This window comes from Ziziphus jujuba, chromosome 2, assembly GCF_031755915.1.
Source record: "Ziziphus jujuba cultivar Dongzao chromosome 2, ASM3175591v1".
Lineage (NCBI taxonomy): Eukaryota > Viridiplantae > Streptophyta > Magnoliopsida > Rosales > Rhamnaceae > Ziziphus > Ziziphus jujuba.
The window spans coordinates 32,102,606-32,118,631 of NC_083380.1; the positions used below are offsets into that span (position 1 = coordinate 32,102,606).

The 16,026-nt window shown below is 33.6% G+C and overlaps 2 protein-coding genes and 1 pseudogene across 12 annotated transcripts; all 3 read right to left on the reverse strand.

Annotated features, from left to right (window-relative positions):
* Nucleotides 1-1,643: 1,643 nt before the first annotated feature.
* Nucleotides 1,644-3,089, reverse strand: LOC132799296 (protein REVEILLE 1-like; annotated as a pseudogene).
* Nucleotides 3,089-10,491, reverse strand: LOC112491776 (uncharacterized). Of its 11 annotated transcripts, none has more exons than XR_009635629.1 (5): nt 9,562-10,491; nt 9,291-9,373; nt 5,311-6,273; nt 3,331-4,707; nt 3,089-3,203 (listed from the first exon to the last, which is right to left on the reverse strand). XR_009635629.1 is itself a non-coding variant. In XM_060814354.1 (4 exons), exons 1-4 carry the CDS (start codon nt 9,948-9,950, stop codon nt 8,383-8,385), a joined length of 345 nt encoding a protein of 114 aa, XP_060670337.1. In that variant the 5' UTR covers nt 9,951-10,479; the 3' UTR covers nt 6,283-8,382. The 11 variants fall into 11 exon arrangements, 1 of the variants encoding a protein (XP_060670337.1); XR_009635636.1 differs by having other exon boundaries at nt 3,095-4,707; nt 9,573-9,637; nt 9,810-10,487; XR_009635635.1 differs by having other exon boundaries at nt 3,095-4,707; nt 9,562-9,668; nt 9,810-10,487.
* A 1,889-nt stretch (nt 10,492-12,380) lies between these two features.
* LOC107404025 (rust resistance kinase Lr10-like) lies at nt 12,381-15,735 on the reverse strand. The gene is made up of 4 exons (XM_060814133.1): nt 14,837-15,735; nt 14,659-14,703; nt 14,360-14,389; nt 12,381-13,727 (listed from the first exon to the last, which is right to left on the reverse strand). The coding sequence occupies exons 1-4, from the start codon at nt 15,663-15,665 to the stop codon at nt 12,706-12,708; spliced, it is 1,926 nt and encodes a 641-aa protein (XP_060670116.1). The 5' UTR covers nt 15,666-15,735; the 3' UTR covers nt 12,381-12,705.
* Nucleotides 15,736-16,026: the final 291 nt, after the last annotated feature.

The following is a 16,026-nucleotide window of genomic DNA, read 5'->3' on the forward strand; positions in this document are numbered from 1 at the left end:
CCACAACAAAAGCAGAGTACATTGCTACAGTGGAACCGGGTAAGGAGATGATATGGTTAAAGCGTTTACTCCATGAAATGGGCATCAAGCAAAATGATTATAAGATACATTGTGATAGCCATAGTGCTATGGATTTGAGCAAGAACCCAATGTATCATTTCCGGAGAAAGCATATTGATATCCGCTATCATTGGATATGTGATGTGACTAAACATAAATTGTTCAAATTGGTGAAGATTCACACAAAGGAAAATCCAGTAGATATTTGGATAAATTGTTTACAAAGGTTGTCACACTAAAGAAATTGAAGTTATGTAGAGACATGGATGGTTTAGATGGTGGGTGACCATCAAGTTTTTGAAATGCGGCTGGAGGGGGAGAATTGTGAGGGTTTAGCCTTTTTCCAAAAGCCCTATCCATTAGGGTTTCAACCCTAACCCTAGAGTATTATAAATAGATGCTTAACTTTTCATTCTTGTATCAGAATACACATTAGAGACAATACGAGTTTTTGAGACGCCTAGAGAGAGTTATAGAGAAGTTTTTGGTATATAAATTTCATAGTGAATAATACTCTTTTTCTTATCAATTTTTATGCTTTTTTGTCTCTCTTTGTTTTTGTTTTGGTTTGTGTTTTTCATGATCAAAGGATCACAACAAAAACTACCAATCACTTTATTTAATTTTTTTACAAAGTTTTTTTTTTCCCTCCATCCGTGTTGTAAAATTGTTGTAACATTATTAACTGAGTTTGTAGCTATGGTAAATAACTTTACATGGAATAGATTTCTTTTGCTAAGTGATGTCTTGCATTCTCACAAAAAACAAAAAAACAAAAAAGGGTGATACATGGCATAGATTCCATGATAAAGTTTTTCATGAGTAAATTGTCCCATGTGACAGAAATGATTCAGAAGAATTCTTTTTTCTTACGTAACAGACTTCTTCCCTCTTTCTTTTCTACATTTTTTTTTTCATTTTCTATACCCAGACAATTTCATTTTGCATATCAATGAATAATCTCTGCCTTTTTATCCACCTTTCTTTTTTTTTTCTTTTTTTTTTCTTTTTAGTCTAAGTGCATATGTAAATAACAGAATACATTATTACTTCAAAAGAGTTTAATTTAACCAAAAAAAATTAGTCTACAATAAAGTTACAACTATTTGCAACAAAGCCCCAAAAATACTCTTTTAAACATACAAGACTACATGGAAAATAGACAATTACAGTTTTATGCTTAACTTGAATGACCATGTAAGATTTCAAAGCCCCATATACGCTTGTACCTTTCTTCCTCTGGGCTTCTAGTCAATTTTGAACCATTCAAACTATAAGGATAGAGTACTATTAATGCACAACTCCAATTAGCTCTCAACTTCTCAGCCATCTTCTGCCTATGATGATGATGAGCTAGGGGCAAAAATACTAACAAATCAAAAACGAAGATGAGTTTGTGCTACTTGCATCCTTTTACATCTAGAAGTCCTTCTAACATTCTACAATTAGAGGCAAAGAAGCAAATAACTAGATGCAAGTTCAAGAGAAAATTTAGCAGTGAGAACTATGAGCAAACCTGAGTCCGTTGTCTCTCCCTCTCTTCCGAAACTCTCATTGAAGAATCCATGCCTCTCTGCTAAACATCACTTGTATGGCACAAACCCCTTCCTAGAACTATAGAGGCTAACTCTTTCCTCAACACGGGGTTCCAAACATGAAGAATCAAGAGTCTCTATATTCTTCTCTCCTACATTTTCCACTCCAAATGATCCCTCATTCGAATCAGAGCAAGAGTTTTCCTTGTCTTTCTTTCTTCGTACATACAAGAACTGGCTGTCTCAACCGCAGTTTGGTTATATCCAAGGAGACAATAAAATGGCACTTGGTACAGAGTCCACCACAGCATAGGAGGATCACCTTCTACAGAGTTGGGGCTCTCTTTCTAATTCTCCATTTGAATAATCGGAGCACCACATACCAATGGATTCCAATTACCAACAACTCCACTAAGAGACAGATGTGTCTAATTTATCCAAGGGTAATGTTTGAACAACCTTCTCATTCTCAATGTCAGTGTCGGCTTGTTCAGTCTTAGATGTTGATACCTTACAATCCTCCGCACCAGGAGAAGATTCTTGCTGAAGGTCCCATAGTGAACCAGTCCTTCCCAAAAGCTTGATACTTGTGGAAGCTGACATCTCAGCAGCTTCTTCTTTAGCACATACAGTATCCTTGGAACCTGGTTCGAATTTCTGTATGTCCAGATAAACAAAGGAGCCAGTCAAAAGCTTAGCAACAAAGACATTTCTTTTCATTTTATACATAAACAGTCTTGAGTGGATATTATCAGTATACCGCACATAATACATTCTCCAATATAGGCAAAGATCCTTTCCCTTCTTCTGTAGAAGAGTTTGATGCAACGTAATCATTCTCCTTTTCAAAAGGAGATAAACTGCCAGAGTGCATATTAGTAGTACATAAAGTTGATGAAGGAGAGCTTTTATTATGCTGATATGGAGCTGGAGATTCCAAAGCTTCTGAACCAAGAGTAGATAAAACTGAAGTGGGAGATTTTATGCCTTCCTCAGGAGATGAAAACCTTTCAGTTTGATTTGATACTGACATTCCTTTAAGAAAATTAACTGATTTCCGAGGATAAGGATGCATAGGCTTCCTCTTTGGCCTTGGCAGAGGAATCTCAATTGGTTTCATGAAGTCTTCACTGCTTCCAGTTGAAACCTCGAACTACCTAAAACCATGAAGATAAACCACATGAGTATGGAAGACATGCTATGTAGACAACAACACAGCTACCAAAATTAAGTTTTTATTCCATGTAAATATCAATATATCAACTTCAAATGTTCTAATAAACGTGCAAGCAGAAAAGGAATTAGGCTCTGAAACAAAGCATTTGACCTTAGAAAAGAACTTTTGAGCATGACTTTGAATCTGAACTGCAGTTTTGGTTCCTACATGCTCTGCATGAAAATAAAGTAACTTCTTATGACTGGACTAGGAAAGAAGAAATTTGACTGGACTAGGAAAGAGGAAATTTTCTAAATAGATTAAAATACACTAAGCATACCTCATATTTAATGCCAACCACAATCATACAAGTTCAAGTCTTCAAGGAACTTTTGATGCTCTTCCTCTGTCCATTTTTCTCTTTGTTTTTTGATTGTACAAGGCTTCCTGGCCTGAGAAGAAAAGAACACCATTTGAATCAAATTAAAGACGACTAAAACCATCATTCGAATCACATACATAAAGTTTTTCACTAAATTGAAATATTCTCCGCAAGAAAAGTTATGAGTTTAATGGTACATTGGATGAATAGTAATTCCCAATTGAATAGATCTCCTTCACCGGGATCTCCAGTCTAGATTTTGCATCGACCATCGAATTGAAATGACCAGCCACAGCAGTGGTGTTTAACCCAATGCCTTCGCTCTGGTCCTGTGTCCAAAACATAGAGATTGAGATTAAGACAACCTTTCTCTCAACAATATGCATTCGAGTGAAATACTGTTATTCAACAAGGCATAATTCGATTGCTCAATTCTTAGATGTTATCTCTTTAACTTGATTCTATAATTTGACTAATCTCTTTGGAGTCGTCATGACATGAAGTTGTTGTTGACTATCTTGAATCTGATTTCACCCTTTCATCATTTATAGGCTTTTCTTGTGGACATACATAAGGCTTTGGAGGGACTGCAGGCTTTCCACATCTCCTTCAAGCATCTCTTTGACTCTGCTCATTGTTAGTCGATCATTTGGATTCATCTGTATACACCACAATGCAACTATAATCATCTTCTTTCTTATTTTTGATTCATCCTCTGTTGCATCACCCATTTCAATGTCGTTTCGTTCCTTGAATTGATCATAAATCCATGAAGGAAAGTAAATTTGACTTGTATGATCTGCACCGGCATTCAAATTCTTTCTTCTACTAGCCATTTCCGTCAATAGCATTCCGAAACTATAAACATCTGCTTTGTTAGAAACTGCTCCAATATTCTTGTAAAACAACTCTGGAGCTATGTATCCCATTGTTCCTCTTGCTATGGTAAGAGAGACAATGCTATTGCCTAATGGAGATAGTCTTACAAGCCCAAAATCAGAAACCTTTGGAATAAAATTCTGATCCAAAAGAATGTTATGTGGCTTAATATTAAAATGCAAGATTTGAATGTTGCATCCTTGATGAAGATATTCATACCACAAGCCACTCCACATGAGATTTCACACATTGTCTTGCACTCTAAGGAGTTAATTCCTTCTTGAGAAAAAAGATATTTGTCAAGAGATCCATTAGGCATAAAATCGTATACAAGAGCACGTTTTGATCCCTTAGTACAAAAACCAACACGCTGCATGACATTGAAATGGTGAATCCTCCAACGGTAGAAACTTCATTGATGAATTTGCCCATTAGTCTTGGATTTCTCTAACATCTTGAATGCTATGAAACATCCACTATGAAGCTTTCCTTTATAGACAGAACCATAACCTCCTTCACCTAGTTTGCCCTTGAAACCGTTGGTCATCTTTCTAATTTCAGTAGATCGTTGTTAGCTTGTAACAATTCTTCAATAATATTATACATTGATAGATGCCGCCTTCGTCATTTGCATATAAGAAACGCAATTACAAATGGAGTCCCAACTACAAGTTTGACTTTGCTCCACAAAAGCACTGTAGGAAAATATATACCAAGGAATTATTTGATAATTATCAATGTATAGTTTTAAAACTGCATGTATAAAAATCTTCTTAACACATACCAATAGTTAATTGCTGTCACAAATTTGAATTGTTTAGTATATATGCATTCCAATCTCAGAATTATGTTCAAGTAATAGAATCATCGTCCCTTCTCATGCAGCCTCAATGTTAAAGAATAATAATGATGAAATGATAAAATCATGAATCTAATTGATCTTGTTATATTAATTCCTTATTCTCATATTATTATATATTTAAGATCCTCTACTTGTTTTTTATCTATGCTTGTTTTTTAACACTTGAAATATATATCCATACATATTTAATTTGAACTTTTTTTATCTTTCCCATTTTTTTAATTTTTGTTAATAAAATGGTTTATATCATTCATTGAATTGACAAATCAGAATTGAAAGACAAGTATAGGATAATGATAGGAAAAAACAAACAAAGGATTCTAATTCAATTTATACATAAAGTAGATAGATGTACAACACTGATTTGCATATAGAGAGTTAAATTGTTAAATTACTCAGGTTAGACAAAAATGGGAATTGTAAATTAAGGATTTACCGATCAATAGGAGTATGTGTCGGCCGATCACTAGAGGGCCTAAAAAGAACCAAGTAAAAGAGGTTAATAAATGTCCAAAATGATCCTGAATAAATCAATCAAGTAAAAAGACTTTGTGTGTGCAGCTTTAAATATTAGCCGATATATATGATCATAGAAATTCTCACAAATAAACTATCAAAAATCAGATTTTTCATATTTATCAAGAAATTTGTGGAAACTGTTTCTTTCTGGGATTGTAATAGCGTATTAGGATGTTGAGACTTGAGAGAGGATCCTCACCGTCAATTCCAAAACCGGTCCGAGGCCATACATCGGCTACAGTGGAAACTATATTATATTGTATATCTTAAAGGTAGAGGAAACTATATAATTCCACAATTTAAAAAAAAAAAAAAAAAAAATTCAGGCTTCTAAATATCCTTACAATAGAACGAGTCGTTGTAGCGCGTGGCATAGCAAAGCCATTTATCTTTTTTAGCAAAACTTGACAACCATGAAAGCTCAAAGCCGTATACAAGTTGATTGTGTATGTCTTTGTAGGAAATGTTGGTGCTGCTGTTTTCCCAAATTCTCTGCAGTCGTGATGTGATCATAACCATCAGCTCTATACGGCAAGAATCCTCTAACTCCAATGTATATGTTTCACCAACCTTCACATAAGAGTAGTATCCCTCTTTGGATAAAGTAGTACTAGCAACACCACTACTATTAATGCATGGATCAGTGGGATGTAAAGAGAAGACTCAACTGGATGTTCACACTTGACGAATGTTATAGCTTCTGAGAGTGAATATAATCTACTGTCTGTAGCCATCCAAATTGAATATGGATCTCTGTGACTGAAGTTATAATTGAACAAGGAGTAAGGAGGCACCGAAGAGCAATCAGCCTTGTCAATATTGAAATCCACCAGTCGAATTGTGTAGTTATTGTAATTGATGGCATGGACATGGTATTTTCCTGAATACATGTTTAAGACAGTAGAAAATTGGAAAGTAGAAAATTCTATATATATAAATTTTTTAGAAAAAGACCTCTTTCATTGGCAGAGACTAATTATTATGAGTGAAAAGGAGCATCGATGGGTGTATTCCAGTTGGGTCTCTGTCATTACTTTCTTGTGATTTTCAAAAAAGAAAAAAATAATAATTTACGTTATTGTGTTTTTCTAGTGCTATAAATAGACCGAGAACATGAGAAAGATTCATATATGATATTCGGTCTCTTTTATTTTATTTTTTGTCTTCCTTTTATTTATTTATTTTTTTCCTTTTTTGTTTGTAAAGTTTTTGTATTACTAGTGTATTGTAATTGAGTGTAAAATATAAATATCAAACCTCACAATTTATAACTTATTCACTAACAATGACTTTTAAATATTTTTGGAATCTCTCCAACTTAATTTACTTTGCACACCATTTTTGTGGCATTCCCGTTCTTCCTCTTTCTGTCTCTACTCCAACCGCAGAAAACCAAAGCCCAACAAAAAGTAAAATGCCAAGAAATTTTCTCTCTTCTTCATTGTATACCCTCAAACAAACAATTCTTGTTGTAACTAAAAAAAAAAAAAAAAATGGATATACACTTAAAATTAATTGATGTTAACTTCACTTTTTAAGTAAAATGTCTCCTGAAGCATTTCATTATTGGTGGTAAGAGGAATCACAGAGGATGATAAAAATTTTACTGTGGAAGAACCTCTTATATTGTTATATTCGCCTTTACTGGTTCTTTTTGAAAAGTTTTATTTACTTTTTCGTCAATAATGTTGCAGCACATGAGTTAGCAAAGTTTAATTTAGTAAGGGCCCTAGTACCCTGCCCTAGTAACTTATTCTTCTTGTTTATTTGATTTATTTTCTTATTATTTTATTTTTATTTTTTAAAATGTTTATGATACTTTTCTTTAATATAATTTCATTTGTTTCTTTGAAACAATAAATAAAAAAATAAAGTTAAATGCCCCCTTTATTTTTAAATATTGAAAAAAATTTATAAAACAAAATAAAATATTTTTATTCACACGAGGTATATGTATAATTTTGTTAATACAAAGTATATTTTATATTTAGTAGTTAATGAATGTTTATCAATGTCAATGAAAACCTATCCATACCTATAGAAATCTTTCAAAATGAAAGTATATGAAAGTTTGACAATCTTTCATAATTCTGCAACTCTATAAAATTTAATAGAATTTCATTAACTTTGCAAAAGTAATCACTTAAAAAAATTTCATAAAAATATTCAAAACTCTATATTAAATATACTCCAGTCATTGCGACAAAGGTGGTCAACGAAGACTATGAAGCCATTATCATAGGGTCACTACAAAAGGATATCGAATTTGAAGAGTATTAGTATCCGCAAGAGGGGAGCTATGAGTCACCTGGGCCACCAATTTGTTGGTTGGTTGATTCTCGAAACCATATAAAGAGAAATAAATTAACAAAGGAAATTACATATCATAGTGCTCCTCTGTCAAATTCCCATTAAATTTTCACACATATTATTTAAAACTCATCATCATTGTTATTAAAGCATAGCCATCCCATGATTAGTTAGCCTTTGCATTATCATTTTTTTCATCCCCCTCCCTATCAACTCTGGTCTAACAATGTTGTTAGTGGCCATTCTGGGTTTAGACTAAGGTAGCCTTACCATTAGTTTGAAAAAACTTATAAGCTATTAGAAAGTGGACCTAACTCTGCATATTAAGCTAATTAAATAGACACAAAACAAGACACTAAAGTATCAGCCAAAAAAAGAAAGAAAAAGACACTTAGAACAGGAAATGACCAATCAAACTGCAAGGCTTCTCCAGCAATTTGTTCTAGTAGATTAACTATAACTCAATACCAAACAAGTGCCACTAGGCATCAACAAGCAAAAGTGGCCATCGGCCTCATGGCTGACCCATGAATAAATCCTCAATGATCACCATTTGCCTCTTCACCAGGTCAGCCACTGCTCTTTTAAACTCTGTTTTGTAAGATGGAAGCGTGTTCTGTATCCTTTAATGGTGAGACTATGCTAGACTTCTTCTGTATCCTTTAACGGTGAGACGATGCTAGAATTCTTCTACATGGGATGTTCTGACAATGTAATAGTTAAAAATTGGAGCTTTCATAAGAGCTATTCAATTCACTTCTTTGGTTGGCAGCTATTCTTATATTATTCCGCAACCCCCTATAGTCCTTTAGTTGTGACACTAGAGGCGTTTTCAGTTACTAGAGGCATTTTTAGTTGTGAAACTTCAAAGATAATCGTAAGAAAGTAGGCACACAAAACTTAGGAAGTATTGGCATTAAATCCTTGACCAAGGAAAAGATTAGGTGTATTATTTGAACCACATCATTGTAGAGTTGAAGTGATCTCCAATGTCCAAGTGACTGACTGTTATTTACTCTGACAAGGGGGCTTATCCAATTTATCATAAAGAACCAAGGTATGATTTCTTTGTTGCATGAATATACATTAATGAAGAAAAGAACAGTCTACCACATTATAACTCTAGAAAGAATAGCTCTAAGCAATTAACGCCGCACTTAGCAGTTTTAGTCCTCAACATTGCTTTTCCATAGGAATTATAACTCTGAGAAAACTGGCATGTAAATACTTAAATGTCGTGAGAAAATATTCAATGCATTCAAAGGAGGAAAGAACAAAAATTCTTCAAGAAAAGAAATCTCTCCGATGAAAGGTTTGAAGCTTTTGTACTCATCTATGTCATTTAACTCCTTAAGTTGCTTCAGGCTCACAACAAGTCAGCAACTATTAGTGCAGCTAGCAAAATAACAACTTTAGACTAGATTGAAACTAACGTACACTCCAAGCCTACTTATTTTCTATGGATAAATTGCAGTCAACTAATAACATAAAAAAACATAACAGTCTAATAAATGAATGTTAAAAAAAGAAAGAAAAATATGCTACAAATACATTGACAATCATATTTGTAGGTAGATAGCTGCATACCTCAACTTTAGATTATGGCTTTTGTTGGCTAATTGATGTCCAAGTTCATTCCTCAACTCCGATACAGAATGGGCTTTGACAGTCTACGCATAGAACGACAAGTCTAACATAAACAAATGTATAAACTTGACATGACTGTACACTCAGAATTCAGTCATCAATTCACTTCTACCTAACACAACACCTCTACACGCTGGAGCAAATAAGTACAATAACATATATAAAAATGCTACAATGGCCCTTGTTTGGAGAGAGAGAGAGAGAAGGATACATTGACTATACCAAGCAATCTACAAATGCTCCAGCCACAAGAGCAATCTCATATGATTGACCGAGAGAATCATTTCCTGCTTTTAGGATAAGCTGGTCAATCCCTGACTAATTACATCCTCCAAATTCAAAAAAAACAAATGCAAAAGCCTTATACACCCAAATAAAGAGAGAATTTTTTAGCTTTACAGCTTTAAAAAATAAAATGAAATAAAATAAAAACCCAATAAACCCATAAAAACAAATTACCTGCTTGAACAAAGATGGATTCAAAGTCCAAACCCACATCGAACCGCCATTCAAATCTTTTAGACGACTACCAGCTTTTTCCTCGAAATAATCTAAAGCAATAGTAGCTTCACTCCTCCGCATATCAATAACCCTCTCCATATACTCACCAACTGAACAAGAACTCTAACTGCAAAGACCCTCCACTGCGGTCTTGTGGTGATCCGAAACCACCACTCTGCTGACCTTGGAAGAGATTTCCTGAACAAACCCAGAGGATCCACGAAGTGTAGAAGGTAAATATCGCTGATTTTGGCGAGAGGGAGCTAATTGGAAGCGATGAGGTTGTAGACGGTGTTGGGGAAGAACATCACCGAAGACAAGCAGGAGAGAAGAAGAGGTGAGCTGTTAAAGCTGCAAAAGCTCCGTCTGGGATGGATAGTGGTATAGAACCATAGGTTTCTTCTGCATCATCATCGTAATCATGGTGGTTATGGGCTTGGCTAAACCCAAACCTCCAAGAGCGTTCAACGCCATGTTTCGTTGCTCTGCTTTAGAGAGAGTTTTGAGGGAACGAAGAGAAGGGCTTGGTAGCTTTAGCGGAAAAGATCTATTAATTTAAGAGAAAAAGGTGCGAGAGTTGGATTTTTGGGCTTTGAAAGCTGTAGTTTCGTATTTTCGGAACCCGCGCTTCTTGTCATAAAGAGGGAAAATTTTCAAATACTTCCAGAGTACTAAGTGCTCAGTACTCCTTCCATTCATTTTATGCCAATTGGAATCTTTTTTCCACGTAAGAGAACACATCACTCACAAAGAAAACTCTCTCCTTTCTCACATATGCAAAGTTCTCTCTCCCACAAACACTTCCTTCAACCTGTGGATTGGAATTTCAAGAAAAACTTAAACCCAAATCCAGAAACTTGAAATTTGAGGATAAATATTTGCACTATTAAATTTGGAAAATGGATTCCTCTTCGATTTGCCTTGATCTTTCTCTTTTCTTTCTCGCAAACTAAGCAACCCTCTCTCTCTCAGAAGTAGGGGTGGGTATGGACTGAATTGGTTCGATTATGGACCAAAATACAATCCAATCTATATTTTTTGGTTTACGTAATCTAGAATCCAATCCAAACCATTGAAAACTTCAAACCCAAACCAAACCATTTATGATCAGTTTGATTTGGTTTGGTTAATTAGCTTGAAATTTATGAGTCTATTAATATATAATACAAATTAAAAATCTTTCAAACATAAAATATAAATAATAAATTGTAATTATCACGTTTAGGGTAATGGACCTGGTGGTGGCAAGCATGTTTAGGGTTTCATATTTTCATTTGGGAATTGGAAATTGGAGATATGTTACAAAAATATTAAAAATTAAGGGATGTGTTAAAAAAAAATTAAAAATTAACATATAAGAATAAAAAATATATAATTTTTAATTATATAATATATGATTTGGATTGGATTGGGTTTATATCTCCAATCCTAAACCAATCCAATCCAATCCAAATAATTTTTGATATTTTTGAACTCAATCCAATCCAATTTATGTAAAAATCCAATCCAAACAGCTAAAAATGGATTGGATTGGACGGATTAAACGGGTTATATTAGATTTTGCCCACTCCTACTCAGAAACACTATTCCTCTTCCGTACAAAAATCAGAAATCTCACCATCTCCCTTTGTCAACAATATATATATATATATATAGGTATGTATGGGTAGGCTGTAACTCCCTACTTCTTCATAATTTTTCTGTTTGTTTTGAATTGATTTAATTATTCCCCCATTTGGGTTAATTTAATTGTTCCACCTTTGAGAATGAGAAGTAGAAGGTAGAAGTTTTGGTTGAAGGAGATTTTTGTTTCCAGATTAAGACAATTTTGTCCCATACTAATGTTGGTTTTATTTATTTTATTTATTTTTTAAAATTTTTTTTTTAACTTAGGGAAGAACAGAAAGAGTACCAGTGCGAGAGGAGAAGAAAAAGAGGCGTTTGTGAGAGAGAGAATTTCCCGTCTATAAAAGAGGAGAGAGAAACAGTTTTCTTTGTGGGTGTCTATGTTATCTGATGTGGAAAAAAAATCCCATATGGCATAAAATGAATGGAAGTAGTACTTAGAATTGAGTACTCCGGGAGCACTTAAATTTTTCCATAGACTTCGAATTGGGCAAAACAAGCGCGGATAAGTCTAGACTGAACAAATCTTTTACTGTAATTTTAATATTCATTCTATAGTATTTTTTATTAGAAATTTAATTTAATGTTATTAAAAAATTATTATATAATTAATAATTATTAAAATATTGATAAAAAATTATAGTACCTATAATATTACTCAAACTACCGAAGAGAACTCAGCGCTCAAAACATGCCCGTTTTAACTATTTATAGTAAATGAATAAATTTTTTTTTTCTTTTTATTACTAATGCAATTTGTTTATTTACGTAATCTTTGAAGATTAATTACAAAATTCTTGTATTAAAATACAAATTTTGATTTTCTTTTTCCTTTTGAGGGGAAAAAATAATGATTACTAATTACATTCATACATAATATTTTTAATTAATAATACTATGATATAGCATGATAATATGGCATTATTTTCATTAGACCAATCGGAATCATCCCTCAACATATAAATTACTCTGCTTTTAGAAAGGAAAAGTTTAATTTAATACAGAGTCTCATGGCATCGTAAATTAGAGTTTGATTCTAAAACAAGTAAAGAGATAAAAGCATATATTTGTCTTTGCAAATGTGAAAACAACAAACCTACCATTCGTAGACTTTATCTCTTTAACTTGATTATATAATTTGACTAATCTCTTCGGAGTCATCTAGACATGAAGCTGTTGTTGAATATCTTGAATCTAATTTCACCCCTTCGTCATTTACAGGCTTTTCTTATGGACATACAAAAGGCTTTGGAGGCATTTGCAGGCTTTCAACATCTCCTTCAAGCATCTCTTTGACCCTGCTCATTGTTGGTCGATCATTTGGATTCATCTGTATACACCATAATGCAACTATAATCATCTTCTTTCTTACTTTTGATTCATCCTCTGTTGTATCACCCATTTCAACTTCGTTTCCTTCCTTGAATTGATCATAAATCCATGAAGGAAAGTAAATTTGACTTGTATGATCTACACTTGCATTCAAATTCTTTCTTCTACTGGCCATTTCCATCAATAGCATTCCGAAACTATAAACATCTACTTTATTGGAAACTGCTCCAATATTCTTGTAAAACAACTCTGGAGCTATGTATCCCATGGTTCCTCTTGCTGCGGTAAGAGAAACAATGCTATTGTGTAATGGGGATAATCTTGCAAGCCCAAAATCAGAAATTTTTGGAATAAAATTCTCATCCAAAAGAATGTTATGCGGCTTAATATCAAAATGCAGGATTTGCATGTTGCATCCTTGATGAAGATATTCAATACCACGAGCCACTCCGCATGAGATTTCACACATTGTCTTGCAATCTAAGGAGTTAATTCCTTCTTGAGAAAAAAGATATTTGTCAAGAGATCCATTAGGCATAAAATCGTATACAAGAGCACGTTTTGATCCCTCAGCATAGAAACCAACAAGCCGCACAACATTGATGTGGTGAATCCTTCCAATGGTAGAGACTTCATTGATGAAATCTTGCCCATTAGCCTTGGATTTCTCCAGTATCTTGATTGCTACAAAACGTCCACTACGAAGCTTTCCTTTATAGACAGAACCATAACCTCCTTCACCAAGTTTGTCCTTGAAACCCTTAGTCATCTTTCTAATATGGGAGTACGAATACCTTACAGGCATAAGATCGGTGTTAGTTTGTAAGAAATCTTCGATAATGTTATACGTTGATAAATGTCGCCTTTGCCATCCACAGATAAGAAATGCAATTCCAAATAGAATCCAGCCAAAATAAACTGTAAGAAAATATATACCAAAGGAGTCATTTGATCATTATCAATGTACAGTTTTAAAACTGCATGTATTAAAATTTTCTTATCACATAGAGCAATAGTTAATCGAAGTCACAAATTTGAGTTGTTTAGTATATTTGGTTTTTAGTTCAAAATTATGTTCAAGTAATAAAATCATCATCCTTTCTCAGACAGACTCAATGTCAAAGAATAATAATGATAAAATGATAAAATCATGAATCTAACTGATCTTGTTGTATTAATTCCTTATTCTCATATTCTTACATACTTGAGATCCTCTACTTGTTTTCATCTATGCTTGCTTTTTAACACTTGAAATATATATCCATACATATTTAATTTGAATTTATTTATCTTTTCGACTTTTTATTTATTATTTATTATTTTTGTTGAAAAAATGGTTTTATGTCATTCATTGAATTGACAAATCAGGATTGAAGAACAAGAATAGGGCAAGGATAGGAGGGAAAAAAAAAAAAAAACAAACAAACAAAAGATTCTAATTCAATTTATACAAAAAGTAGATAGATATACGACACTTATTTGCATTCAGCGAGTTAAATTGTTAAATTACTCATGTTAGACAAATATTGGAGTGTAAATTAAGGATTTACCTATCAATATGATCATGACCGGGACAAGCACTACCAGACCCAAAAAAACAAGTAAAAATAGGTTAGTAAATTAGATGTCCAAAAAACTGATCCTGAATAAATCAATCAAGTAAAAAGACTTCGTGTGTGCAGCTTTAAATACTAGCCTTTATATATATATATATATGACCATAAGAATTCTCACAAATAAACTATCAAAAATTAGAGTTTTTGTATTTTTCAAGCAGTTTGTGAAAATTGTTTCTTTCTAGGATAGTAATAGTATATTAGGATCTTGAGACTTGAGAGAGGATACTCACAGGCAATTTGAAAAGTGGTCGAAAAAGTAAAATTCCACTTACGGCCTACAGTAAGAAACAGAAATTATCACTGTCAGCTCACACCATTATTATATTATATATCTTAAAGGCAGTGGAAACTATATTAATTCCACAATTTAATTAGAAAAAAAAAATTCAGGCTTCTAAATATCCTTACAGTAGACCATGTTATTGGAGCCATTGACATAGCAAGTGTCACCTTGTGCAATATATTTAGCAAAACTTGGCAACCATGAAAGCTCAAAGCCGCATACAAGTTGATTGCGTATGTCTTTGTAGGAAATGTTGGTGCTCCTGTTTTCCCAACTTCTCTGCAGTCGTGATGTGATCATAACCATCAGTTCTATGCGGCAAGAATCCTCTATCTTCGATGTATTTGTTGCCCCAACCTTCACATAAGAGTAGTAGTCCTCTTTGGATAAAGTAGTACTACCAACACCACTACTATTAACGCATGGATCAATGGGTATGTAAAGAGAAGACTCAACTGGATGTTCACACTTGACGAATGTTATAGCTTCTGAGAGTAACTCATACGTCGTATACCAATATGATCCATTGCTTCTATGGATCTTTCTGAGTGAAGTTAAATATGGATCTTTGTGAGTAAAGTTATAATTGGACAAAGTGTAAGGAGGTACCGAGGAGCAATTAGCCTTGTCAATATTGACGTCAGCCAGTCGGATCGTGTAGTTATTGTAATTGATTGCACGGACATGGTATTTTCCCGAAAACAAGTTTAAGACAGTAGAGCGGTTGTTATTCTCACAAGATAGTTCAAACCTTTTCTTCCCGCAGTTTGGCGGATCGGTTTGGAGCCGAAAAGGGTAGCTTATATTGGGTATATTTCCACATGAAGATGCAGGGCAAGGATGATGATTATGATGCTTTGCGTAGCTTGTTTGAATATGGAAAACCATCAAAACAAGAAAGATGAGGCTGCCTAGGCCTATGAATGGTGAAGAAGAGGGTCTTCCAATCTCCATTTTGGTGGAGGAGGAATGAGATCAGTTGGGGTCTATCCTACTCAATTTTCTTCTCATATCATCCACATATATATTGATATATAGATATATGAAGTCTACCATAAAAGGGTTTGTTTATTATTGATCAATATATGTAGCAATTAAGTTGGTTGACTATCACTATCCATATAGATGAATTTTCCAAGTTTAGGACCCCAGGTGTCATGTCTTCTTCCCCATTCAGAATTTAAAAGTCAAAACCAGAAAAATAAACTCTTTTAGTCAAACATAGAAAAACTTCCATTATATAATATCTAAAGTATCTAAAATTCTCTTATCCAACAAAAGAACCTCTATAATTGTACAGCAACATTGGTGGGAT